Source organism: Lagenorhynchus albirostris, chromosome 12 (genome assembly GCF_949774975.1).
Source record: "Lagenorhynchus albirostris chromosome 12, mLagAlb1.1, whole genome shotgun sequence".
Classification (NCBI taxonomy): Eukaryota; Metazoa; Chordata; class Mammalia; order Artiodactyla; family Delphinidae; genus Lagenorhynchus; species Lagenorhynchus albirostris.
In genome coordinates, this window is record NC_083106.1 from 33453661 (window position 1) to 33481205 (window position 27545).

Sequence of the window (27545 nt, forward strand, 5' to 3'; positions counted from 1 at the left end):
ACACTCCCATGCATGTCTGTCTATCCCATTCATCAGGCCAATAATAGTATTTTTTTGTATTTTTTATACCCAGTCTGATACACTGTATTAGTCCTTAACTTTGAAATACAAAATTCTTTACAAAAAGATTCATAAACATCTTTTACCAAAGATTTATTCCTATGTTACACATGTGGTGGATAGATATATTGTACCTCTTAGATTAGAATTTATTGTAAATTATAAAATAAAAAGTCATCTTTAAAAAATTCTTCTATCACTCAACTCAGATCGACCAGGAACTTTCCCCAAGACTTTTGACTGATACGGGAGTGAAGTGCAGCAAATAACAGGGTTGACCCACTTACTTTGTATAGCTCTTCCTAGTTGTTATTGCTAATAAGAATCCTGGAGGCTAAAATTAACAATGGCTATGAAGGACAGCAATTAAGCCCATTTGTCTTCCAAATGAACCAATGTAGGTTCCATTGGTAGTTTAAATTGATACACAGAGGTCACTCACAAAGGGCAGTGGAAGCCCTGAAGGTATGGGTTGCACAGCAGTAAGTTATTTTAGGGTTGTGAGAGCAAATTATATATTGAGAAAAACTTTCCCCTTGCTATGTGAAGATTCATTTCCTAGCAACCTCTTTTCATTGATTAATTTTAAATTAAAAAATAAATCATTTTTCATGAGAGCATTTATATAAAGGCTGTTTTAGGCGTATTTAAAAGACAACATTAAGCTTTCAAGCTGCTGAAGTTTGGTTATTTTAAAGGATTGATGTGGTCATAAGAGTGATTCAAGGATACCCATATATATATATTCCACTTTTGAAAAAGGTTCTTTGGGCCATAGTGTCATCTGGACATTTCTGATTTTGACTTCTTTGCATGTAATGCTGGCTTGTCTCTGTCATTGGTGAGGAATATAACTTTTTCATATTCAGATTGATAAATTTTTGATGAGGAAAGTGAATTCTCTGTTTACAGAGAAGAATTTACAGGCCTGAAGTTTACCACCCCCTAGCCTGCTGTTTGGTCAGAGAATTCACTGAGTTTCTTCACAAAGATCCCTATGGAAACTAAACAAATAAGCTACTTGAAGGGAGACAGGTTATTGGTTTTTCTCATTAAACCTACTGCTGAATTTTCATTAGTTCTAATCCATTTTCTTTCAAGATTAGACATATAGGCCAGTTCTGATTTTCATGAATTGAATAAACTATGTTGAGTTGTGTGTGCCTGTATATGTAGGCTGAGAAGCAAAAGTAATTATTCTACTTCTGCCATAAAATTACCCCAGAAAATACAGCCAGGAAAAATGACTGTTGTAAAGGGGAAAGGCTACCTCCATTTTTAAAAAAGAGGTTATTAAATAAAGTGGACGTAGTGAGAGTGATTGTAGGCTAATCTGATCGGTTTTATGCTTCGTTCAGTTTTTCCCACTTTTAAGTCGTAGTTGTGTGTGAAAGCAATCTAAATGAAGTATGGAAGCATGTTTCACTGACCTCAAACACTTTAGACCTCATAAAGCTGTAAGTATTTCATTTGCTATTATGAGTAGATTTCAAAGTGTTCTTCTAAAGCAAGAAATTTGGTAAATTTAATTATTAACTTCACCTTTTTGAACTTGTTGTATAAAGAAAGACAAGTTTCACTTTTTTCTTTCCTCCCCTTCTCCCTGCTAAAGTTGTTAAAAACTATTTAGATTGAAGGTGGTTTGTATATTTCCGGAAAGCCTCACTATTACATATATCTTCTAATATTATTCATATCTAAAAATCTCAGCCTTACTTCTGAGGCTCAAACCACTATCTTATTCACACAAGATACGGATAGAAATTTCATTTTATGTGAACATTTAGTGAAAATAGTGATAAATAGGAGTACATTTATTATTAAATTTATGATTACCACATTGTACATTTCAGTATAATGTTTTCTTCTCCAGCACATTCTACTCTTTAGAATGTAACAGTAGTTCTTCTTTTCCCCTTTCAGGTGGCTGTACTTTTGATGATGGTCCGGGAGTTTGTGATTACCACCAGGATCTATATGATGACTTTGAATGGGTTCATGTTAGTGCTCAAGAACCTCATTATCTGCCACCCGAGATGCCACAAGGTGAGAATCCTTCTGTTTATCCAGTGTTGGAAAAATCCCTCTGGAATGAATAGCATTTTCTTATGTTAGGTATAGTACAATAATTTAATTATTATAATAAACTATTGTGGTCAAACTGATTGACCCCATCAAAGACCCTCGATGGATTCTTTGCCTTTCCCTCAATAACTTTATATAATCCTATTTTCCTCAAGAATGTTCACTGTATCTTCATTGTCTCTAACTCTGGAAAAATAGAAACATTAGTTTTTTTTCCCCCTGTTCAATAAAAAAGCAAAATGGAAATGAAACCAAGAAATTAAAAAAAAAATAAAATGAAGAACAAACCATATAGTCTAAAAATGAGTTCAGCTCACTTACTACCTATTCTATTAAATCACAAGATTTGATCTAATCAGACTGAAGGGAAACATCTTTATTTCATGGTAGGGAGAGAGCTTATCTCATTCCACTGGCCCTGAGCATGCCAGTGGCTCTGAGGAGAGGCAGCCTGGAGACCAAACTGTCAAATGGAGAGATCTTTTTTGAGTGGATTGTAGAAATATAGGGCTGAGGCCTACTTTCTTTACCTTGACCTTGTTATATCCTTTGAATTTTGGTTTTGTGAAATAGTACATCTTCTTATTGTTTAAGCCAGTTTGAACTGTGTTTTCTCTTAACTGACATAGGATATTAACATATACATACCATTTTATACACTAGCAGACTAATGTTTGTGCCTTCAATTCTGCATATTAATTTTGAATTAATTCCAAGCTCTGTGCATATATGTTTACCAATAACTTATTAAATTGAGAAATTGAAAATGCAGACAGGTATTTTAAAATACTAAAGAGAATGAATTATTTTTCTAAAATTTAGAAATAAACCAGCCTGGAATATAATTATGTATGATCACATATATAATATACAATATAATTATATTTAATAATGTAATACATTAATTAGTATTTAATAATATGTAATCACTTTATTATAGTATATTATCATACATAATTGATGGGATGATTGCCTATTATTAGTAACTTAAGTTTTAAAATATATTTTCAGTATTTTAATCATGATTATAAACACTTTATAACTAATTTTTCTTATTGGTCCACACTGTGATGTGCTGTTTGAGAATAGGGTGAATTAAATCTACTTTTTATTCTAAATTTTCACTTATCCCACCCCCCACCCCCCTACCCTCCCAGACTTTCCATTTTGGTATCCATAAGTTTGTTTTCTAAGTCTGTGAATCTGTTTCTGTTTTATAAATAAGTTCATTTGTATCATTTTTTTTTAGATTCCACATATAAGTATGTCATATGGTATTTGTCTTCTTCTGTCTGACTGACTTCACTTGGTATGACAATCTCTAGGTCCATCCATGTTGCTGCAAATGGCATTATTTCATTATTTTTTATGGCCAAGTAGTATTCCATTGTGTGTGTGTATGTGTATATATATATATATATATATATATATATATATACACACATATACCACATCTTCTTTATCCATTTATCTGTCAATGGACAATTAGGTTGCTTCCATGTCTTGGCTGTTGTAAATAGTGCTGCTATGAACATTGGGATGCATTATCTTTTTGAAGTATGGTTTTCTCCAGATATATGCCCAGGAGTGGGATTGCTGGATCATATGGTAATTCTGTTTTTAGTTTTATAAGGACCCTCCATTCTGCTCTCCATAGTGGCTGTACCAACTTACATTCACACCAACAGTGTAGGAGGGTTCCCTTTTCTCCACATCCACTCCAGCGTTTATTGTTTGTGGACTTTTTAATGATGGCCATTCTGACTGATGTGACGTGATACCTCATTGTAGTTTTGATTTACATTTCTCTGATAATTAGTTGTGTTGAGCATCTTTTCATGGGCCTACTGGCCATCTGAATGTCTTCTTTGGAGAAATGTTTATTTAGGTCTTCTGCCCATTTTTTGATTGGGTTGTTTGTTTTAGACTCATTTAGTTGTGTAAGTAGATTTGTATTTTTCTGTCAGAGGTACATAGCCTTATTTCTCTGGTACATTTTAATTAAAGAAACTCCTGTAATATTTCACCTGAGTTTTCTCTGTGGTACATTTAGACTGAATTTTTTATATAAAAGTAAAAAGGGTAGGCTGGGATGCACATATTTTGACTGTTTATCATCAGAGGACAATCAGAAAGATGTTGATTTATGGAAATGTTACCATTGTTAATTACTATTGAAGATGGGTAATGAATAGCTGAAGAGATACTGCTCAGGTGACCTTGCTGGTTCACCTTTGATGAACAGCTTAATCGGTGGTTACAGTACGGGATGATGTGCACAGAAAATGAAAGTGTTAGAAATTCAGCCACATCTTCCAATTAATAGGACATTAATTAATTAATCATGCAGAGGAGGGAAAAAGGTCACAGCCACTTTATTTTTACCAAATATAATTTGTGCTTGGTTTTCAGAGAAGGTGAAAGAAAGCATCCATGTATATATTCTTCTTTTACTGTTCTCTTTTTACAATCTATACTGTTTTTTTTCATTTTCCTTCTGATATTCCTTTAAAATGCTCACTGAACATTATCTATTCATAAATTGGGAAAAAGGAGACATTTAGATTTATCTTATTAAAATTTTATGAATGATAAATTTATTTTAAAGTAAATAGTCAGTAAATGTTAATGCTTACTTTTTTCAGTTATTAAAAAAAGAGAACTCAAACATTTACCAACTCGAAAGTAAGAAGGCTGGGCCTGTGATGCACACTTGTTATTGAACTCTCTTTACAATACTTGGACATTGTTAATTGACTTCTGTTTATTGATCTTTTTGGAATGAAAAGGTAGACGGGAAGATGAAAGAGAGGGTGAATAAATAGATTAGAATAAGAAAAGAATTGGGCTTCCCTGGTGGCGCAGTGGTTAAGAATCTGCCTGCCAATGCAGGGGACACGGGTTTGAGCCCTGGTCTGGGAAGGTCCCACATGCCGTGGAGCAACTAAGCCTACGTGCCACAACTACTGAGCCTGTGCTCTAGAGCCCACAAGTCACAACTACTGAAGCCTGCGTGTCTAGAGCCTGTGTTCCACAACAAGAGAAGCCACCGCAATGAGAAGCCCGCACACCGCAATGAAGAGTAGCCCCCGCTCTCTGCAACTAGAGAAAGCCCAATAATGAAGACCCAACGCAACCAAAAATAAATAACTTAATTAATTAATTAAAAAAAAGAGAGAGAAAAGAATAAGAAAAGAATGAAGATGGGTAGAAAAGAAGAAAATTATTTCTTCTCATTTGAAGACGTAATGCTGTCAATAATTGCTTAAAGTGTTCTTTAGCAAAACTGTCTTTGTCAGGTGACAATGATGGTGGCTGAAAGGCCAGCTAAGTACGTTTAAAATAGCATGCAAAAGAATGAGTATATCCTAATGGCCAAAAATCATATGAAGGTGTGAGCACCTGCTCAACTCAGTCATCAAAGGAATGCAAATTAAAACCACATTGAGAAACTTCTACACACTGAGCAGAAAGATGAAAATCAAAATTTAAGTGTTGGTGAGAGTATGGAGAAAGTAAAACTCTTCATATACTGTACTATAGTCAGGTATAAATCTGTACAACCACTTTGTACAGCCTAATGACCCAACAGATCCATTTTGGGGTATATGCCCAGCAGAACTGAGTACACATGTTTTCCAAATGACATGTACAAGGGTATTTACAGCATCAGTATCCAAAATAGTCCCAAACTGAAGACAATCCAAATGTCTGTCAACAGTGCAATGAATAAATAAATGGTGATTAGTCACATAATGGAATATTACACTGCAGTGTAAATGAACAAACTGTTGCCATATATGATATGGATGAATTTCACATATAATCTTGAGGGAAAGAAACACAAAAGGATAATGTACTGTATTTCATTTATGTAAATTTCAAAACCAGGCAAAACAAATTGATGATGTTAGAAGTCAGGGTATTATTTACCTCCAGGAAGGGCTGGCAGGGGTTGGGGATGGTTAGTGCTTGGAAGGTGGCATGAAGGGGGCTTCTGGATGCTGGTAATACAGTCTTTCTTGATCTGGATGGTGTTTTCACAGGTGTACTCAAACTGAAAATCATTGAGCTGTACAATTATGAGCTGTGTACTTTCCTCTAGGTATCTTATATGTTAATAGAAAATGGCAAAAAACAGAGTAAATAAAACCAATGCTCACAAGGATACTTTGGGGAAACTAGGCTAAGAATTAAAAACTGTTATAGATTAGAATGAAAGATATATAATAGGACACCTCAGATGGGCTCAAACTCCTTTTTTCTCACCAACCTGGACCCCCCACATTCAAAGATAATATGATCTTTGACATCTCTGAGCCTTTGTATGTTCTCTTCCCTCTGTTGAGACAATTCTCTGTTCACTTACCACTCACCAAACTCCTGTCCATTCTTACTATGTCTACTTAAGTTCCATCTGCTTTGGGAGGATTTTCCTGCTTGGCATGGAGCTTTTTCTTGTTTGTTTTTTTCTTTTTTTTGAGGTATGCGGGCTTCTCACTGTTGCGGCCTCTCCCGTTGCGGAGCACAGGCTCTGGACGCGCAGGCTCAGCGGCCATGGCTCACGGGCACAGCCGCTCCGCGGCATGTGGGATCTTCCCGGACCGGGGCACGAACCCGCGTCCCCTGCATCGGGAGGCGGACTCTCAACCACTGCGCTACCAGGGAAGCCCGGCATGGAGCTTTTATATAATATTTCTTCTATCTTCACATTCAGATATGCTCCCCACTGTACTTGATACGTATTTCAATTGCTATTATAGTACTTTTTTTTTTTTAAGAAGATGTTGGGGGTAGGAGTTTATTAATTAATTTATTTTTGCTGTGTTGGGTCTTCGTTTCTGTGCAAGGGCTTTCTCTAGTTGTGGCAAGTGGGGGCCACTCTTCATCGCGGTGCGCAGGCCTCTCACTATCGCGGTCTCTCTTGTTGCGGAGCACAAGCTCCAGACGCGCAGGCTCAGTAGTTGTGCCTCACGGACCTAGTTGCTCCACGGCATGTGGGATCCTCCCAGACCAGGGCTCGAACCCATGTCCCCTGCATTAACAGGCAGAGTCTCAACCACTGTGCCACCAGGGAAGCCCTATAGTACTTTTAAAAATACCTCCTTCTTTCCACTAAACTATAATGCCCTCATGAACATAAATCATATTTTTCATCTTTGATTTCCTAAGGCACTATTTCATTTTACTTAGGAAAATTGTCAACTTATATAATGTGGTTTAAATATTTTGGTCAAGGGTTGAACAAAAAAGGTCTTTCTCTTGCTAAAAAATTAATTGAATAAGAAAAAATACTTCATTTCCCAATATTATATTCAGCTCAGATTTTAATGTAGTTAGAAGACCTTCACATACTTACTAATATTTAGCTTTGCCTTTATAAATGATTTCACCTGTTTATTTTGGATATAATTTTAAATGTTATTAATACTAAAGATGGAGCTCCCTTTTAGTATCTCGCTCTTTCTTTTGTCTTTTGCTAGTCAAATTAATCCCAATCTTCTACTCTTCAAAAGTCTAGTCTATAAAAATCAAATCCATAGAGAATGAGAAACGTTGCAGGGAACTGGAAATTGTTCTTCTATCTCAAATATATCTGTGTTCATGACCTTGTTTGTCAGTTGTTCCTTTATACTTGTGACATCATGAAACAAATTCATTGGATAATTTTACTACATGTTCTGACCTAGATCTGAGCATAGAGATCATGATTGACATCTCAATACATTTATCTTCAAGTGTAATTATAACTGCTTTTACTTTTTAACAGGTTTTTGTAAAATGACTAATTGAATTTTAGAGTCTCTAGAGTACCCATTTGACAGCATAAAATTACGCTACATTGTATCCTACCTTGAATTTGGTTCCTTTCACTGATAATAATGTAAATCACTATACAGAGTTCCATCTGTAAAATGGAATAGAATAGACATTCTTTCTGTCTATGTATCTATGTATCTATCTCTGTATCTAAAAGGCCTTTGTCATTAAATTAATCTGAAGATTGAAGTAAGAAACCATTCCTCCTTTGTTGTAAAGCTTAGTGAGGTGTGATTCAGCAGTTTAAGGCCCTACTAGATCTCAATTTTGCCCCCTTATCAAATCCTCAAACTAAAATTTAGAGAGCAAATGGCATTACACTGAGAACGATAAGAAATGAAATGTGCCTTTATATTTACATATTATTTTTAGAACTGTGTATCCTTTTTTTCTTTTATTTTTATCCCAGCGTTTAAACATAAATTATTAGCCACGTTGTTAAAATAAGGCTTGTTTCTTCAATATCTATTTGGAGAAACTAAATGTGTTTTGTACTCGATAGTGAGCATGCATGGGTCTCATGATTTTGTGCCTGGCTTTCTTCTGAGAGTGTTATATAGTGAAAATTGAATAAAATATTTGATTTATATGATAACATATATAACTAACAGAATTTCAGCTAAGTTTTTCTATGTAATGATAATAGTCTCTTAGCTTTCTAAGACAAGACTTAGGCAAAATTTACTAAATAATATTGGTATCCAGTGTATCATATTTTAACATATCTAAGAAATTTCAAGGGAGTTTTTTTGTTATCTTACCATTTCTAACCTATAGTCTGTCTCTCTGGGAACCTTAGTCACTCATTAAAATGAGTGGATCACCTTGCCTAATATTTCCATTACCCTCTTGTAGACAATTGATAATAAGGCATGTGTTTCTTTTTTGTTTAATTGATTTTTATTTATATTTTTTACTTTAATTTTTTTATACAGCAGGTTATTATTAGTTATTTTATACATATTAGTGTATATATGTCAATCCCAATCTCCCAATTCATCCCCCCCCCCATCTTCCCACTTTCCCCTTTTGGTGTCCATACGTTTGTTCTCTACATATTTGTCTCTATTTCTGCCTTGCAAACAGTTCATCTGTACCTACCGTTTTTCTAGACTCCACATATATGTTTTAATATACGATATTTATTTTTCTCTTTCTGACTTACTTCACTCTGTATGGCAGTCCCTAGGTCCATCCACATCTCTACAAATGACCCGAATTCCTTCCTTTTTATGGCTGAGTAATACCATTGTGTATATGTACCACATCTACTGTACCCATTCGTCTGTCGATGGGCATTTAGGTTGCTTACATGACTTCGCTATTGTAAATAGTGCTGCAGTGAACATTGGGGTGCATGTGTTTTTTTGAATTGTGGTTTTCTCTGGGTATATGCCCAGTACTGTGATTGCTGGGTCATACTGTAATTCTGCTTTTAGTCTTTTAAGGGACCTCCATACTGTTCTCCATAGTGGCTGTATCAATTTACATTCTCACCAACAGTGCAAGGGGGTTCCCTTTTCTCCACACCCTCTCCAGCATTTGTTGTTTGTAGATTTTTTGATGATGCCCATTCTAACTGGTGTGAGGTGATACCTCATTGTAGTTTTGATTTGCATTTCTCTAATAATTAGTGATGTTGAGCAGCTTTTCATATGCCTCTTGACCATCTATATGTCTTCTTTGGAGAAATGTCTATTTAGATCTTCTGCCCATTTTTGGATTGGGTTGTTTGTTTTTTTAATGTTGAGCTGCATGAGCTGTTTATATATTTTGGAGATTAATCCTTTGTCTGTTGATTTGTTTGAAAAAATTTTCTCCCATTCTGAGAGTTGTCTTTTCATCTTGTTTATGGTTTCCTTTGCTGTACAAAGCTTCTAAGTTTCATTAGGTCCTATTTGTTTTTTTTGTTTGTTTTTATTTCCATTACTCTAGGAGGTGGGTCAAAAAAAGATCTTGCTGTGATGTATGTCAAAGAGTGTTCTTCCTATGTTTTCATCTTAGGGTTTTATAGAATCTGGTCTTACATTTAGGTCTTTAATCCATTTTGAGTTTATTTTTGTGTATGGTGTTAGAGAGCATTCTAATTTCATTCTTTTACATGTAGCTGTCCAGTTTTCCCAGCACCACTTATTTAAGAGACTGTCTTCTCCATTGTATATCCTTGCCTCCTTTGTCATAGATTAGTTGACCATATGTGCATGGGTTTATCTCTGGGCTTTCTCTCCTGTTCCATTGATCTATATTTCTGTTTTTGTGCCAGTACCGTATTGTCTTAATTGCTGTTACTTTGTAGTATAGTCTGAAGTCAGGGAGTCTGATTCCTCCAGCTCCGTTTTTTCCCCTCAAGACTGCTTTGGCTATTCAGCGTCTTTTGTGTCTTTATATAAATTTTAAGATTTTTCATTCTAGTTCTGTAAAAAATGCCATTCGTAATTTGATAGGGATTGCATTGAATCTGTAGATTGTTTGGAGTAGTATAGTCATTTTCACAATATTGATTCCTCCCATCCAAGAACATGGTATATCTCTCCATCTGTTTGTGTTATCTTTGATTTCTTTCATCAGTGTCTTATAGTTTTCTAAGTACAGGTCTTTTACCTCCTTAGATAGGTTTATTCCTAGGTATTTTAATCTTTTTTGTTGCGATGGTGAATAGGATTGTTTCCTTAATTTCTCTTCTGATCTTTCATTGTTAGTGTATAAGAATGCAAGAGATTTCTGTGCATTAATTTTGTATCCAGCAACTTTACCAAATTGATTGATTATCTATAATAATTTTCGGTGGCATCTTTAGGATTCTCTATGTATAGTATCATGTCATCTGCAAACAGTGAGAGTTTTAGGTCTTCTTTTCCAATTTGTATTCCATTTATTTCTTTTTCTTTTCTGATTGGGTGGTTAGGACTTCCAAAATTATGTTGAATAAGAGTGGTGAGAGTGGACATCCTTGTTTTGTTCCTGATCTTAGAGGAAATGCTTTCAGTTTTTCACTCTTGAGAATGATGTTTGCTGTGCGTTTGTTGTATGTGGCCTTTATGATGTTGAGGTAGGTTACCTCTATGCCCACTTTCTGGAGAGTTTTTATCATAAATTGGTGGTGAATTTTGTCAAAAGCTTTTTCTGCGTCTTTGGAGATGATCGTATAGTTTTTATTCTTCAATTTGTTAATATGCTGTATCACACTGATTGATATGTGCATATTGAAGAATCCTTGCATTCCTGGGATAAATCCTACTTTATCATGTTGTATGTTCCTTTTAATGTGTTGTTGGATACTGTTTGCTAGTATTTTGTTGAGGATTTTTGCCTCTATATTCCTCAGTGATATTGATCTGTAATTTTCTTTTTTTGTAGTATCTTTGTCTGGTTTTGGAATCAGGGTGATGGTGGCCTCATAGAATTAATTTGGGAGTGTTCCTTCCTCTGAAATTTTTTTGGAAGAGTTTGAGAAGGATGGGTGTTAGCTCTTCTCTAAATGTTTGATAGAATTCACCTGTGAAGCCATCTGGTCCTGGACTTGTGTTTGTTGGAAGATTTTTAATTACAGTTTCAATTTCATTACCTGTGATTGGTCTGTTCATATTTTCTATTTCTTCCTGATTCAGTCTTGGAAGGTTATACCTTTCTAATAATTTGTCCATTTCTTCCAGGTTGTCCATTTTATTGGCATAGAGTTGCTGGTAGTAGTCTATTATGATGCTTTGTATTTGCGGTGTCCGTTGTAACTTCTGTTCTTTCATTTCTAAATTTATTGTTTTGAGTCCTCTCCCTCTTTTTCTTGACGAGTCCGGCTAACGGTTTATCAATTTTGTTTATCTTCTGAAAGAACCAGCTTTTAGTTTTATTGATCTTTGCTATTGTTTTCTTTGTGTCTATTTCATTTATTTCTGCTCTGATTTTTATGATTTCTTTCCTTCACTGACATTGGGTGTTTTTTGCTCCTCTTTCTCTAGTTCCTTTAGGTGTAAGGTTAGATTGTTTATTTGGAATTTTTCTTGTTTCTTGAGGTAGGCTTGTATTGCTATAAACTTCCCTCTTAGAGCTGCTTTTGCTGCATCCCATCGTTTTTGAACCGTGTTTTTGTTGTCATTTGTCTCTACTATTTTTTTTTTTTTTTTGCGTTACGTGGGCCCCTCTCTGCTGTGGCCTCTCCCGCCACGGAGCACAGGCTCCGGACGCGCAGGCCCAGCGGCCATGACTCACAGGCCCAGCTGCTCCGTGGCATATGGGATCTTCCCGGACCGGGGCACGAACCTGCATCCCCTGCATCGGCAGGTGGACTCTCAACCACTGCGCCACCAGCGAAGCCCTGGTAGAGTTATTTTTTTGAAAGCAATACTTCTCAGCACTCAAATATGTAAAATTGATAGCAAGGAGCCACTGGTTCCAGAACCTGCTTGCTTTGTACTTCCTACCTCCCTCCTCTACCCGTTTCCTCTCTACCTTCCAGCTCCATCAAGATGGCTTCTCTGAAAAATACTTACAGAAGTAAGGCTCGAAGAGACATTTTGCAAACAATGGTTAGATGCACACCAAACACTTTGAGATAAGCATCTCTGAAATGAGGGTACTTGCTACCATTACCTGTGACTTACTGGTAGTTTACTGGGTTTTACTATACCAGGAGCATGAGATATATTTTTAATCCTCACATGAGCCGTACAAAATTAGTGACGTTTTAGACATAAGTAGAGTAAATAACTAGGTGAAAGCAACCGAGGGGCAGAGTTTGAAGTTAGGTCTGTTTGTCTAACATCACAGTTACTCTTGCCACAGTGCCCTCCTGCTTCATAGTTGTAGTGTGTCTGATAAATTTCCTTGACTTGGTCTTAGATCTCTAAATCCTGTATAAAGTCAGCTATATATTAGCTTTAATCTAGAATGATTTCCTACTACTTCATTTAAAATACTATTTCTTTCCAAAATTTAAAAGCTTTAAATGATTGTGTGTTAATCATCATATGAAATGAGATCTGAGACTCACTGTTGTTTGGAATTTCTGCCGAGCTTCAGGGTTTCCTCTGTGACATTCTCACCCCCTAGTGAGATGCTTTGTCCTTTTTTTGATTTACCTGTATGTTATTTTTAGTTATTTGATGAATACTTGCTTGCGTGGCTGTCTGTCTAAGCAAACTTTTTGAAACACATATATTATCTGCTGTCTCATTAGAGCATGTATGGTAGAAGAAAATTTTTTGGACTAAAGAACTCAGACTAAAGGTTAGGGTTTGAAAATAATCTTAAGACTTTTTTTGCAATGGGGTATTTTAGGACTAGAGTTATGGGCTTATTTCCATGTGCTCTTCCAAAACCATGTCATCATGTGTCTGTTGGTGCTTTTGCCCTCGGCACTGAGAAGACAGTTTTTACCACATTTAAGATGCTTATTAAAAACAGTGGGAGTTGGAGGCAGTGCAGGGTCAGAGAGTGAAAGGCTGTAAAGGACTACGTGAAGGGTGAGTTACTTCATGAGGTCCAGTTTTTAATGTAAGTACTATTACCCTTGTGGACATAAATGCAGCATGAAGAATATCCAAATTACAGTGGACAGAAATGGCATGCTGAGACAGGAATATTTTCCTGTTATTTCAAGTATGAAATGTATCTAGGTTAGATATGTCCCGATATATCTCAGGGGAAGAAAACAGGCCAGTATTTAAAAAAAAAAAAAAAAAAAAAGGAAGAAAAGAAATTAATATTGGTGTCAGTGCTAGAGAACTTCCAACCTCCTAAATGAATTAGGGCTAAGAATACAGAGTAATCTCAAAGACTATGCAGTCACCTTTAACATGCCTTAAAATAAAATCAATACATGGCCCAAGGAAACAAAATTACTTTTCCTTGGGGGGAGTGTGACTGAAAGTACAGTTACGACCTTATACTTTCCTCTCTAAAAATAAACTTGCCTCATGATGACTAAAGAACTCTCTTAGACACTCTCAGCTTAAAAGCTTTGTCTTCAAACACAAGAAGAATAACAGGGAAAATAATTATGTAAAAAAGCAATGAAATCTAAGTGATTAAATTAGAGATTATTTAAAAATATGTGACGTTAATTTTCTCATATAGTTAACATTGTGAAAAATATAGAGCTATGCATATATATTTATCATTACATAAAAAGATACTTTGGAAATCTTGGAAGATTGTCAGTTTTCCAACCTTATGTATGTTGAGAGTATGGTGGTATGTTGACAGACCTCTTCCCCCTACTTCAGAGAGGAAATTATTGATTGAGAAATCTTTCTCAACAAAAGTGAATGTTTTATATATTTAGAGCACGTGACAACTTAAAATGCCAGCAGCATCATGAAATCTTCACCTCGGGACAATAAAAAGATATGCTGACTTGCTTCTTGTTGTTTATGAGAATAAAATTAAATAGGACAGTTCCACAAATTTCATAAGGTCAGTTATATATTTCTGTACCTCCCTCCCTTCCCCAATTCTGAAATAGTTGGTGAATTAAATAGAAAAGTAGAATGGCAAATCTGGCTATTTAAAAATTATGTTTTGAGTGTGTGATTTTTATCCAAGCTAGGTTAGACTTAATAGATAATTTAAAAAAAAAATGCTTTTCTGACCAATTCTATCCATTCCTATGACATTTCACTTAATTCTCATAAAAGCCCTTTCAGGTATGTATTAATGCTTGCTATAGATGAGGGAACTGAGGTTCCTAGAGGTCAAATAAGTTTCCAGAGGTTTCATGTCTTCGGAAACTCAAGATTGGGAATCCAAGTATGTAGAAATATAGGAGAAAGATCTCAATTTTGAACTCTATGTAAACATATTGGAGTACAGATCCTTCTTTAGAGAATACAGAAAAAAAAGCTTCAGGGCTGACTTGGAAGTATCGCAAAAGTTAATCTGTCATGCTTTCTCCAGCTCCAAATAATGGAAAGCCCAACTCAAAATGTCTTTAAACCATAAATAAGGAAAGCTGCTTTCACATAACAGGAGGTCCAGGATTGTCTAATTAAGTGGTTCAGTGATGTCCTCAAGGTTCCAGGTTCTTTTGTCTCTCTGCTCCTCTACTCTTAAGGTCATCTTTTAACCTCAGGCTAGCTCCCCTCATGGGTATAAGATCTGCAGCTATTCTAGGTATTAATTTCAGACATGAAGAAAAAGAGGTTGTCTCTTCCTTATGTCTGTTTTTATTTTTTTAATCAACGTAAAGAACTTTTCTGAGGTACTCATCAACAGATTTCTCTTCTTGTCCAACTGGCCAAAATTATGTCCCATATCTATGCCTAAACCAATCAGTGATGAGCAGAATAAGACATGATTGGCTGATACTGTAAAGCCTGTCCTCCTCCCCTAATTGGAGCTGAGGTTGAAGTTAATGCCGGTTTCTCCTGGTACATGTGGCTAGCCAGGTTGTAATGGAGTAAGGACGGGAGGATACTGGGGAGGTAAACAACGGTGCCCATTACAAAACTATCTAATGCAGATATAGTAGGAGAGATATATAGGTAGTAGTATTCAGAAGCTGTGATATTTAGAAGAGTGAACAAATAAAGCAGTTATTATAGCAGCATGATATTCTCTAACGCTTGTCAGCCTAGTGTGAGTTTTTCCTTGATTTCAAAGCATTTACTGTATCTGAAACTTGAGAAATGGGAAATCTTCCCGCCTTAGTAAATTTGTTTTCTAACCGCAATTGTTACTATTGAGAGTTTTTATATTATCTTTTTTCTTATGACATAGAAGAAATAAGTCAACATAGTTTATAAAAACTCAAAACCTAAAAATTACTGAAGTATTATATAATGTAAATGAACACATGCTAAAGATATGTTTAATTCATCAATTCAGGAACCAGCAATATAGTAAGGCTGGTTCAAAAGATTATAGGAACAAGGGAGGCATTTATAGTCACTGAAAGAAAGAATGCTGAAGTAAGATTCCTAATTTTATACTAAATAAATTAATGTCTAGCAGGGCAATACATTTGAAACCTTTGAGGTTATCTTTACTACCAAACAGAAATCATTTGCCACTCTACTAGACAAAATTTATTTGTATTTTTCTCGTTTAAGTTTGTATTGCCATGAGCTTTCTGCAAATTAACATCTTCTCTCACAGATTTATGAAATGTCTTAATCAGTAATGAATAGTGACTCAGACAAAGGTACATACAATTAAAGAATCAGCTAATTCTTGGGTGAAGGATATGTAGTCATTCTTTTGCCTAGTTGCAAGTTTTGGAACTTTTTTAACAGTTCCCCCTTATGATCGTAAATACTCTCCAAAGATAATTCTTGTTAAAAACAACAACAAAAAATGGTTGAAATATATGGAGCATACCAAACAATTATTTTTAGTTTCTGTGGTCTCATAAGTTAAGGGAACAAATCTTTGTGGTTGTCCAAAGCCCCATAGGAAACTTCACAGTTTATGAGGAAAGGCTTTTTGAAATTTTTATTTTTCTGAATTTAGGGTCTTATTATGCAGGCAGAATCAAACGATTTATTGCAGGAGATTAGTCACTTGACTAAGATAGTAGCATAGGTGTCTGAGAACAAAGAATAATATCAATATTTTAATATTACTCATAGTAATGTTTATTACCATAGTAATTATATTAATTTCTATTAATATTTAGTATTTAAAAATAAAATAGAATATAATGTCATTATAAGAAAACTCTTCTAGAAGTAATGAAGTTGTGTGTTTGTTTTTAAAAATCAAAACCATAATAAAATCAGCTTAATGCACAAAAGAAGTTATCTGCAGAGGTACAGAATTTCTGCTCAAATTACACAGAAAGTTGGGAATAATTTTTGCAGCCTCTTTTTAAGAGGAGATTGAAATTGCTAAGATCAATTTGTTATTTTAACATAAAGAAAACATAATTCTAGTCTGGCATTAATGTGATGTTTGGCAGTAAAAGCTAAGAAAAAATTACAAAAAAGCCTGTCAAAACTGAGCCAAAGTTTTCTACACAGTTCATCGCCTCTTTTCAGGACACATTATTTGCAGGTGTTATACTTCAGAAATACTCCAAAATAAATAAATTTTCCTCTGCAAACTTGTTACAGTTTCTTATATCCACTGAAGTTTTACCTGGACTAATTTCTTTCAACGTTCTAAAACAATTATACTTATTTTTTCCTTTAAGACAAACTTTCTATCTTTTCCCTTGCACATAATAGGTCATCTCCACTTAATGTCAAAAGTCTGTTTCCAAAAAGTAGATATTCTATGTGAGAATGTTAAATAACAAGGAGTCAATTTCCTATTGTTTTAAATGGGAAAAAATGTAATGTGTTAGATTGCTAACTAAAATGCCTGATCAGTTAATTAAAATGTAGCTGAAACATAGCATACATAATAGGTTATCAAAGTAGGTGGTATAATGCTTGAAAAAATTTTTCCTGATCCAAAAGAATTATTATGATCCAAATAACTAAATTTATTACAGAGTTTCTTTGTATGGAATACGTTGCTTTATATTCATTATATCTGCACACATACCACTTGTAGTCACTCTGAGCTTTTCAAAATATTTACATAATTCTGATGTTTTACTGTATTTGGATGTAACACACAACTCTTGCCATGCATAGTTTTATTTATCAACTATATTGATGTTTTGAGTCATAAGTAAAAATATTTTTTCAGAAAAAATAATGGCCAAAAATCTTTGTATTGAGAGATATCTCTATTAAGTTGGATATTAAACCAAGAATCATTCTGCTGATAAAAATGTTAACAAGGGAAACATTTTGTGGGAACACCTGTGTATGGAATGTATCAGAAGTTCACCTGACACTGATTGTCAGGGCAAAGGTTTTATTTATTTATTTTTTATTGGGTAAGATTGGTTTATGACATTACATGTTTCATGTGTGTCACATTATATTTCTACTTCTGTATACCCTATGGTGTGCTCACCACCAAACATTTATTTTCTATCCATCACCATACAGTTGATCCTTTTTACCCATTTCTCAACCCCCACACCCAGCCCCTTTCCCTCTGGTAACCACTACCCTGTTCTCTGTATCTTCATGTTTGTTACGACAAAGTTATTCTCTAATGAGAAAGGAGTAATTTTTAAAAAAGGAAAAAGTTAATTTGAAAGTCTTGATTTAATTGTTCGTAAAGAGCAAACCTGTTAAGGTACGAATATACTTCCTAAATTAGTAGCTACTTCAACAAATAGATGATTCTTCTCTGAAATGTTTAAGAAATAAATTCAGTATTAACTATAGATAGCATTTAGTATGCAGTTTGTCTCATGGTTCTAGCGTTTTACTCTACTCCATACAGGGCTAAGAAGTAACTTAGAATTTTACAGAAAGTAAAAATCTGTCCAACTGTAAATGACTTGTGAATGTAACCCTACTGCTATTTATTTATTTATTTATTTATTGTTGTGTTGGGTCATCGTTGCTGTGCGCAGGCTTTCTCTAGTTGTGGCGAGCAGGGGCTACTCTTCGTTGCGGTGTGAGGGCTTCTCATTGCGGTGGCTTCTCTTTGTTGCAGAGCACGGGCTCTAGGCGCCTAGGCTTCAGTAGTTGTGGCATGTGGGCTCAGTAGTTCTAGCTCGCGGGCTCTAGAGCGCAGGCTCAGTAGTTGTGGCGCACGGGCTTATTTGCTCCGAGGCATGTGGGATCTTTCCAGAGCAGGGCTCGAACCCGTGTCCCCTGCATTGGCAGGTGGATTCTTAACCACTACGCCACCAGGGAAGTCCCTTGACTTTCAATTTTGTGGCTTAATACATTGATATCTAAAACAAAGCTAAAGGATATGGTAGTGTTCATAAAGTTACGTAATTCTTGAAAATAAAGTTAAGAGACTGAAGCTTAAAATAAAGAGTAAGATGAAACAATACCACCATTCACTTTCGTGCACTGTGTTTGTTACATAGACCTGCAGTAAATAATTGCTGAATGAACGACTCAAAATCTTTTAAAATATGATTGAGCTTTTCTCCACATTTTTTCTTGAGTGCATATATTAATTATCTTGAAATTCAAATTATTTTTGCATAAATAAGTACAAGGAATGATAATATTGATAAAAAAGAGAAAAGGGGGTGTTTTAGAAAATGATTTGAATTAACTGCTGTTAATGTATTCTGTTGCTAAATTGGCCTTTTTAAACATTTCCCCATAGATGAATGGAATGGATGTAGTACTTACAAGGATGGTCTGAGTGGGTTTAATTCCAACCCTGTTGTATTTCATCTTTCTGTATGTAGAAATAATCTCTGGTACTTCTCTTGTCATTTTTATACTATTTTCTGATGGTTAACACTATAATAATATTTCATTGTGTTTGTGTGTATGCTATGTGAAATTTTTGGAGTTTCAGATCTTTGCAGCAGTTCTGGAAGATGATATTTCATGTTATGTTTTATAGTGTAACTTGGCTACTGAGAGTATAATTGTGACAATGAAACCTTGCTTGATGTGATAGGCACTGATTTTTAATTTCTTTTTTTTTTTTTACTGAATTGCTCATGTAGATTCATTGTCAGTGAAATCGAGAAAGGGTCTTCTTAGCTTGGTAGAGGTGAATATTTCTTCTGTTCTCTTTTACTCAAAAGTAAATCAATGAAGACAATAAGCCAGTGGGAAGAGCTGACTATTGCTGTTATATGTCACATTCCTCATCATAAAGTCCAGGTTTCTCTCTAGTCACAGTGTTTATATAAACCCTTTGTACTGAAATCCATTTTAAAAAATAGGACAGCTTTCATGTTATTCTCTTGTTTGTGCAGGCTGAACAATTTTTTACTGGACCAGTGGCAGTGATCCAAATGTTGTTTGGAATTTCAAATGCTCTGTATCTGTATTTAGAAAGTGGATACCTGTAGGCCCCAAGAAATCATTTAAGTAGAATGAATAAAGAGAAATGAGTGGTCAACAGAAATGGTTTATAATTTTCATATAGGTTCTCGCTGCTTTTAAATATCCACTACCCTTTTTTTTTTGTTTTTGTTTTTGTTTTTTTGTTTTTGCGGTATGTGGGCCTCTCACTGTTGTGGCCTCTCCTGTTGCGGAGCACAGGCTCCTGACGCACAGGCTCAGCGGCCATGGCTCACGGGCCCAGCCGCTCCGCGGCATGTGGGATCTTCCCGGACCAGGGCACGAACCCGTGTCCCCTGCATCGGCAGGCAGACTCTCAACCACTGCGCCACCAGGGAAGCCCTACCCTTTTTTTTTAATGGACACTTGACTATACAAGTTTATACTGTAATACTATAATAATATAATAATAATAGTATACCATTACAGAAGGCATTTTCCTTTGTGCTCAATTTTCCTTGTATTTTGACACTTGAAATCCCCAAATTCAGTGTATTGTACCACCCTTGGGTGGTAGCACCAGACTAGTACCCTTAGCATCATCAAAATGAGTTTCCATTAAATGTAAAAGAGACTTCAGAGATTGTCTCTAGACCAACTTTTCATTTTACAAATAGAATAGTGTAGGAATAGGTTAACTGACACAGGAACCAGAGTAACCTGAATTCAAATCCACCTTCTGTTGCTTGCTATTTGGTTATGACAGAACCTTTCTGAGTTTCCATTTTCTCATCAGCACATTTGGAATAATAAAATTCTCTCTCAGTCTCTCTCCCTGCCTCTTCCCTCCCTCCCTCAATTTTGTAGTATCAGTGAAAGTAAATGTCTGTGAAGCATTTGATAGTATCTAGCATATAGTTGATACTTAATAAATGTTATTTCTCTTTTTCCCTATGGCCCAAGGTGACATGGCTGGTTAGTAAACTCATTAATCTGTAAGAAATTGATTTGAATTTCTTTCACTTACTTTTTTTAGCAAGGAATAAATTGCCTTTCCCCATTATACTTTTTTCAGCAGCTCATTAGGAATTATTTTATGTCCAATTCAGAAAATTATCTTTCCTACATAATTGTTCACTTAATGCAGGTGCTTTGCACTATGACACATAATAATATCTGAAAATGATTTCCACAGAACAGTATTGCAGGTCAACTTGAACTTCTCAAATATTATTCTTAACAAGGATAGGATATTTAGGATATGGAAGTAATTTTGGAAAAGGTTTATTCTTTCTCAACTTTTTAAGACTTTCTACATAATTCTATCTCTATTTGGCTTACTGAATTGCTCTGTGATTATTATTTTAACATTTGAAAAATGAAATACATCATTTTACTTTGGATTTTATTTAATGTTGAAAGCGGCTGCAGCCTATAATGTCATAAAAGCATAGAAAGAAGATACGTGAAAGCATTTGAAACATTGTGAAATTGGAAACATTTAAAAAAAGTGTCTTGTGCCACCAAAACTGTCTGTTACTATACAAATATCTTCAAGCAAACGCCAGTAAATATCCACATTTGAAAAATTGCATCTGTATCTGTCTGATATGGTTTATTGTTATTATCTTTCAAATCTGAATTTTATGTGACGCAAACTGATTTTTATAGCTTAAAATAAAACTTGTACAAGTACTTACTCATCAACTACATATTTGGGAAAATGTTTAACCTTTTATCAGAGACTAGAGGTATGCTCAGGTTGCTAGTTGTAAGTTCTTGTTCTAATGAGAAAATAGATTATGTCGGCTCTTTTGATGCCTTGGTTTCCTCTTTTTAAGAATGAGAGAAAGGTAAGTTCAATTACCTCTGCTCTTTATACATCTCATCTACATATTGCATTAATAATGAATTTTTACATGGTTTATGAACCTTTAAAAATTGTCATATTGTATATATGGTGTTTGTGTCTGTGTGTAAGTATGTATGTGATTTTCCAGGGAAATATTAGATGCTGAATATCAGAAAAAAATCACACAGAATAGTACAGAATTCTTTAATAGACTCCAAAATTGGACAGTTCTCTAAGGCACAGTTCTTAGGGGAAGGTTGAGTTTTTAATGGGGAACAGAACTCGCACTTTGCTCCTCTCCTACTCTGTTATTTTGTACTGACTCAATCAAAGATTATATCTTTCTACAAAGTTTCCTCTATGTCCTTTTAATTTTATCTTGACTACTTCAAAGAGAGTCATATCTAGATTTTAAAGGATTTTAAAATCCTTTATTTTCAAAGGATTTTTCTCTGAAACTTTTTTCCTCCCACTTAACCTGTTCCTAGGTTAATTCTGTACTAGATGAACCCCCCCTTTTTTTTTTTTTTTCGGTACGCGGGCCTCTCACTGTTGTGGCCTCTCCCGTTGCGGAGCACAGGCTCCGGACGCGCAGGCTTAGCGGCCATGGCTCATGGGCCCAGCCGCTCCGTGACATGTGGGATCTTCCCGGACCGGGGCACAAACCCGTGTCCCCTAGCATCGGCAGGCGGACTCTCAACCACTGCGCCACCACGGAAGCCCCGACTTGTATCTTTTTTAAATTTTTAATTAGTTCTTTTTTTTATTAATTTTTATTGGAGTGTAGTTCCCTACAATGTTGTGTTAGTTTCTACTGTACAGCAAAATGAATACATATACATATATCCCCTCTTTTTTGGATTTCCTTCCCATTTAGGTCACCACGGTGCATTAAGTAGAGTTCCCTGGGCTATACAGTATGTTCTCATTAGTTATCTATTTTTTATATAGTATCAATAGTATATATGTGTCAATCCCAATCTCCCAATTCCTCCCACCCCCCCTTCCCCCATACATTTGTTCTCTATGTCTGTGTCTCTCTTTCTGGTTTGCAAATAAGATCATCTATACCATTTTTCTAGATTCCACATATATGCGTTAATATACGATATTTGTTTCTCTCTTTCTGACTTCACTCTGTACGACAGTTTCTAGGTCCATCCACGTCTCTGCAAATGACCCAGTTTCGTTCCTTTTTATGGCTAATAGTCCATTGTATATATGTACCACATCTTCTTTATCCGTTGACTTGTATCTTGATAGGGTCAAACTGAACGATGTGAAGAGTGGACACTGGAATGGATCAAGAGTAGAAACAGGGAGATCAGTTAGGAGCCTTGTGATCATCTAAGTGAGAGAAGATTGTGACTTGGGACCATCATATAGTCAAAGGAGGTGTTTAAACATTAGGGTTAATGGGATTGGGTGACAGATTGGATTCATTGTGTCTAGTATGAATAAACAGTGTTTCGGCCTGAGCACTTGGAAGGATGGAATAGATGTGAACTGAGATAATGATGAATGTGGGCAGGGCAGATAATTGGAGAAGAACAGGAGTTACGTTTAGAGATGTTGTATTTGATATACCTGTATATTTTCCAAGTCTGATATTTGGGGGAGAGGACTATCTGGGAGTCTTCAGTATATAGATGATATTTGAAACCATGAAAACTAGATGCGATCACAATAGTAGGTATGAATAGGGAGCAGAAGGGTTCCAAGATCTGAACCAAGCATTACGCCAATGACTAGAGATCGAACAGGAAGAGAAATATACAAAGTGAACTAAGTAGTAATGGCCTGTGTCATCAGAGGAATATGCCCCATATTGACAAATATAGCAACAAATACTGAGAATGATGCAAGTGAATTTAGAGTAGCATAAAATTATAAAAATCTGTCTCTTTTTCTATCTTTATCAATAAAAGAAGGAAAATAATATGAAACAAGGTGTGAAATTAATATTTAAATGTACACTGGGGAGGCCCTGGAAAGTTGGAAGATAGGGACTATATTATTGTTTCTGTGGCTGTCTTCTGTCTTTTTTTATGCAGCAAATAAAAAAATGAAATACAATTAATTGCAATGTGATAAAAGGTAATCATACATGCAGTAGAAACATTTTTGCTACTCAAGAGATTGTTTCTGTGCTGAGACCACGAGATACCCATAGGTCGGCAAAAGGTTTGTCTCATAAATTTGGACTGACCACTAACACAAGGACAGTTGGATGATGGAAAACCCCACATTCTTGATCACTATATATGAAAATGTATTTATTATATAACTGCCTTTAATAATTTGTAGTGTATTAGTACTAGCATAATGGACTATTAGGATACTAGGACTAGAAGAGAAGATAATTTCAAGTAACATTTAGGTAATGTATTAAAGCAATTGTTGAACACTTGTTCTCAGAGCTCTCTGCATTTTAGAATATCTGGAGATTCTTTATAAAGGACCAATGCCACACCTTCAGAAACTCTTGTTTAATTGGTTTGAGTTAGGGCCAGGGCATAGATATTTATTTAAGGTCCCCCAGGAGATTCTAATGTACAACATCAAATTAATAAACATCAAGTAATGGAAGCAAAGGGCATGTTTATCTGTGTATGTTTTGTATAAACCATTTCTAGCATTTTGTGTTACAGTGGTCCATCCTGTTTTGTTATAGATGCATCAGTGCCTGATTGATGTATATGTACTGCACATCAAAATGTGAATTGACATAGACGCGTAGTGCATAAAGTCAGGGAATAAAGTTTAAGGCCTAAACCTTGAAATTGTATTTAAGCATATCATCATTGGGTGAAAAATTCTAAAAATAGCATATGAACACTAGGAACAAATTGAGTTGGTTGACTAGAAGCCTTAGTACAAAATTTTTGGCAGGAACTTATGGTGTGCTGTTGTGCACCTTGCTTTTACTTGGAAATACTAATTAAAAATATATTGGAAAAAAAAATATATTGGAGGGGGCTTCCCTGGTGGCGCAGTGGTTGAGAGTCCGCCTGCCGATGCAGGGGACACGGGTTCGTGCCCCGGTCCGGGAAGATCCCACATGCCGCGGAGCGGCTGGGCCCGTGAGCCATGGCCACTGAGCCTGTGCGTCCGGAGCCTGTGCGTCCGGAGCCTGTGCTCCGCAATGGGAGAGGCCACAACAGTGAGAGGCCCGTATACCGAAAAAAAACAAAAACAAAAACAAAAACAAAAAATATATATATATGAATGTTTCCAGTCTTAGATTACCATTTCCTGCCTTGAAATTGCTTGTCTCACTTTCCAACATTTACAGTGTATGGTGCATCCACATGGGACTATATACACACCCAAATTCACATACACAGATGTACCAGCCTTTTCTGTTCATTTCCCCATTCCATGTTCTATTCAAAATTTGGCAAGGGGAATTGAAACAATTTATGACACTGACTTATTAGAAATGTCTTTGTGAAATACCAAGAAGTTAGATACACTCTTTTGAGAGCAGAGTAAGTGTCTATTCTATATTCCATGGAGTAGTCATTTGTACCAGTCATCAGAATACCATGTTTGAGCACTTAAAATGTAGCCTAACTAAAACTGTCAGTCCTAGTTATCATTATCTGTCTTCAGTAACTTAAAGTTAAGTAAAAAAGACCAACTCCAGATAGCCTTTATTTGTCCTTAGGTTTCTGGCTTACTCTTTAACTCTTTGAAATTCATTTCAAGGATTAAATGAACAATGTATACAATGTGCCTACTGTACCCCTGTCACTTTTCCTTTGATTTCCCTGGATATATTGAATGTGGGAATGGATTGACACCTAATATTTGGCTTAATTCTCTTGTTCTTGGATGTTCTTGTGGATGTGTATATGAATCACCACATCCAGAACATTAGAAAATCTTTTCTACAGACTCTCCCTCAGTTTTACTTATTTCTAGCTTGTGTTTATCACCATTCATTACCTAGTATGCTTGTGCCATGCCTCTGAAGTCCATTCCTTTATTATGATATAGGCACCTGGTAGCAGAGCTATTCCTAGAAAACCTTATTTAGAAGTTTAAAAGTTCTATAGTCATAACTTGGACATAGAATAAGAAGACTTAGGCTTCAGACTACGTAAACCAGTTAATTTATGCTAGAGAAAGGTGTGCTAACTGCATAGGCCCAAAATAACAGGGACAAACCTCGGACAATTGGGACAGTGTTCATTCCATGCAGCTGTGTGTAATCTCTAAGCATTTTTCCTTGCAATAAAATGCCATTGAACTCATAGCTTAAGCAGTTTCATCAAAGAGCTAAGAACTTGGGATGAGGAATGAAATCTGGAATGGCCTGTCTTTCTTGGGGTTAAGTACACATTTACTTGTTATTCGGGGAAGCAAAAGTTTGTGTTTGGTTGGGTGCATTAGTGGTTACAGTGCTCCCAGTATCCCATTTTGACCTTTTGGGAGGAAAGAGATTGGGTAGCAAAGAAATGAGCTAGGGTGGAAATATGCTGATGAGGTGTGAGAAGGACAGTGGCAGATTGAGGAGACATTGAGTTGTTACAGTTGTTATAGTAACTACCATTCAGATAAGAGTAATGACAATATTACAACAGTAGTCAAAATCTAAATAGATTGCATTAAAATATTTTTATGAGAATATATACAATGAACATATGCTAAGAAGCTGTGCAATTTGGGTTAGAAATGCTTTGCAATAAATGTGTTATTTCATGTGATTGATATGGAAGTAACCATTTATTTTTACTAACTAACTCCACATTGTAGTACAGATAGAGTCTGTTTAACTGATTAAACAGAGGCAACTAATAAAATGAATTGGCAGGATAATAATGGAGAGGGGCAAGAATCGAAGAGAAAGCAAATGTTTTTTGAGTCTCTTGTTGGTAGGGGTGGCAGGAGTGACAGAGTGTGGAAGAGCATGGTATATAGTTCACAGACAAATCCCAGTATTTCTGTTTATTCAGTTTCAATTCACTGAGTTGTCTGATTATATAATTGAGTTGTTCATAATGTGCTCTTGAAATGTTTTGAGGCAAGTGAAATCTTCTAAGAATTCAATTATACTGAAACAATAGCCCTAAGACACCATAAAGTTATTGCCTGTGCTAACAAAGGGCAAAATGAGAAAATACGATGTATATTTAGCTGTGTTGGTGTGATTGCCTCGAACCAAATACTTAAAATTATTTCGAAGGCAAACAGACTTTAACAGCGAATTTTTTGCAATAAATCACAAAGGTAATCTTTTTATCCTTCAAGTAATAAAAGTTCTTTTTAATAAGTTAATGGATTTTTAAAAAAAATATAGTAACAAAAATCTAGAACTAGTTTACAAAATGGTGATTTTCTTTTTGGGTGGTACTTTTATAGCGAAATTTGAAATGTTTAGGTGATAATTTTTTGTGTTTTTTTCCCACCAGGTTAATTTAATGCAGATCATTGTTTATACTTTGGAAATGTGATAGACAAATTAATAAACCATCTACTGATGTATTTCATTTATTTTTCTGTTGGGAACATTTTATTTTTATTTTTAAAATGGAGATAACATTGATTTGTAAGATTATATAAGTTTCAAGTGAACATTGTGTTTCTACTTCTGCATACCCTACATCGTGCTTACTACCAAAACTTTAGTTTCCATTTGTCACCATACAGTTTATCGTCTTTACGCATTTCACCCCCTCCCACCTCACCCCTTCCCTTTTGGTTATCACTACTCTGTTCTCTGTATCTATGTGTTTGGTTTGGTTTGTTCATTTATTTTATTTTGTGTTGTTGTTTGTTTGCTTATTAGTTTTTTTATTTATCACCTGTGAGTGAAATTGTACCATATTTGTCTTTTTTCACCTGACTTATTTCTAGGTGATAATTTTGAATTTAAAACTTAAGAGTTTTCTTGAGTGGAAAAGTTTCATCAGAAAAAGGTGTCCATTTAAATAGGTTTTGAAATAGAAAAATGCAAA

At 35.3% G+C, this 27545-nt stretch overlaps 1 protein-coding gene across 5 annotated transcripts in view; it reads left to right on the top strand.

Annotated features, from left to right (window-relative positions):
- The window catches only part of PTPRK (protein tyrosine phosphatase receptor type K), a 565370-nt gene that overhangs the window by 128217 nt on the left and 409608 nt on the right, over positions 1-27545 (top strand). For all 5 annotated transcript variants that reach the window (XR_009543738.1, XM_060167237.1, XM_060167239.1 and 2 more), the window contains exon 2: positions 1984-2106. Coding sequence is in view for 4 of the 5 variants with exons in the window: in XM_060167237.1 (XP_060023220.1) it covers positions 1984-2106 (123 nt within the window). In the remaining variant the exon portion in view is untranslated. The remainder of the gene's footprint in view (positions 1-1983; positions 2107-27545) is intronic.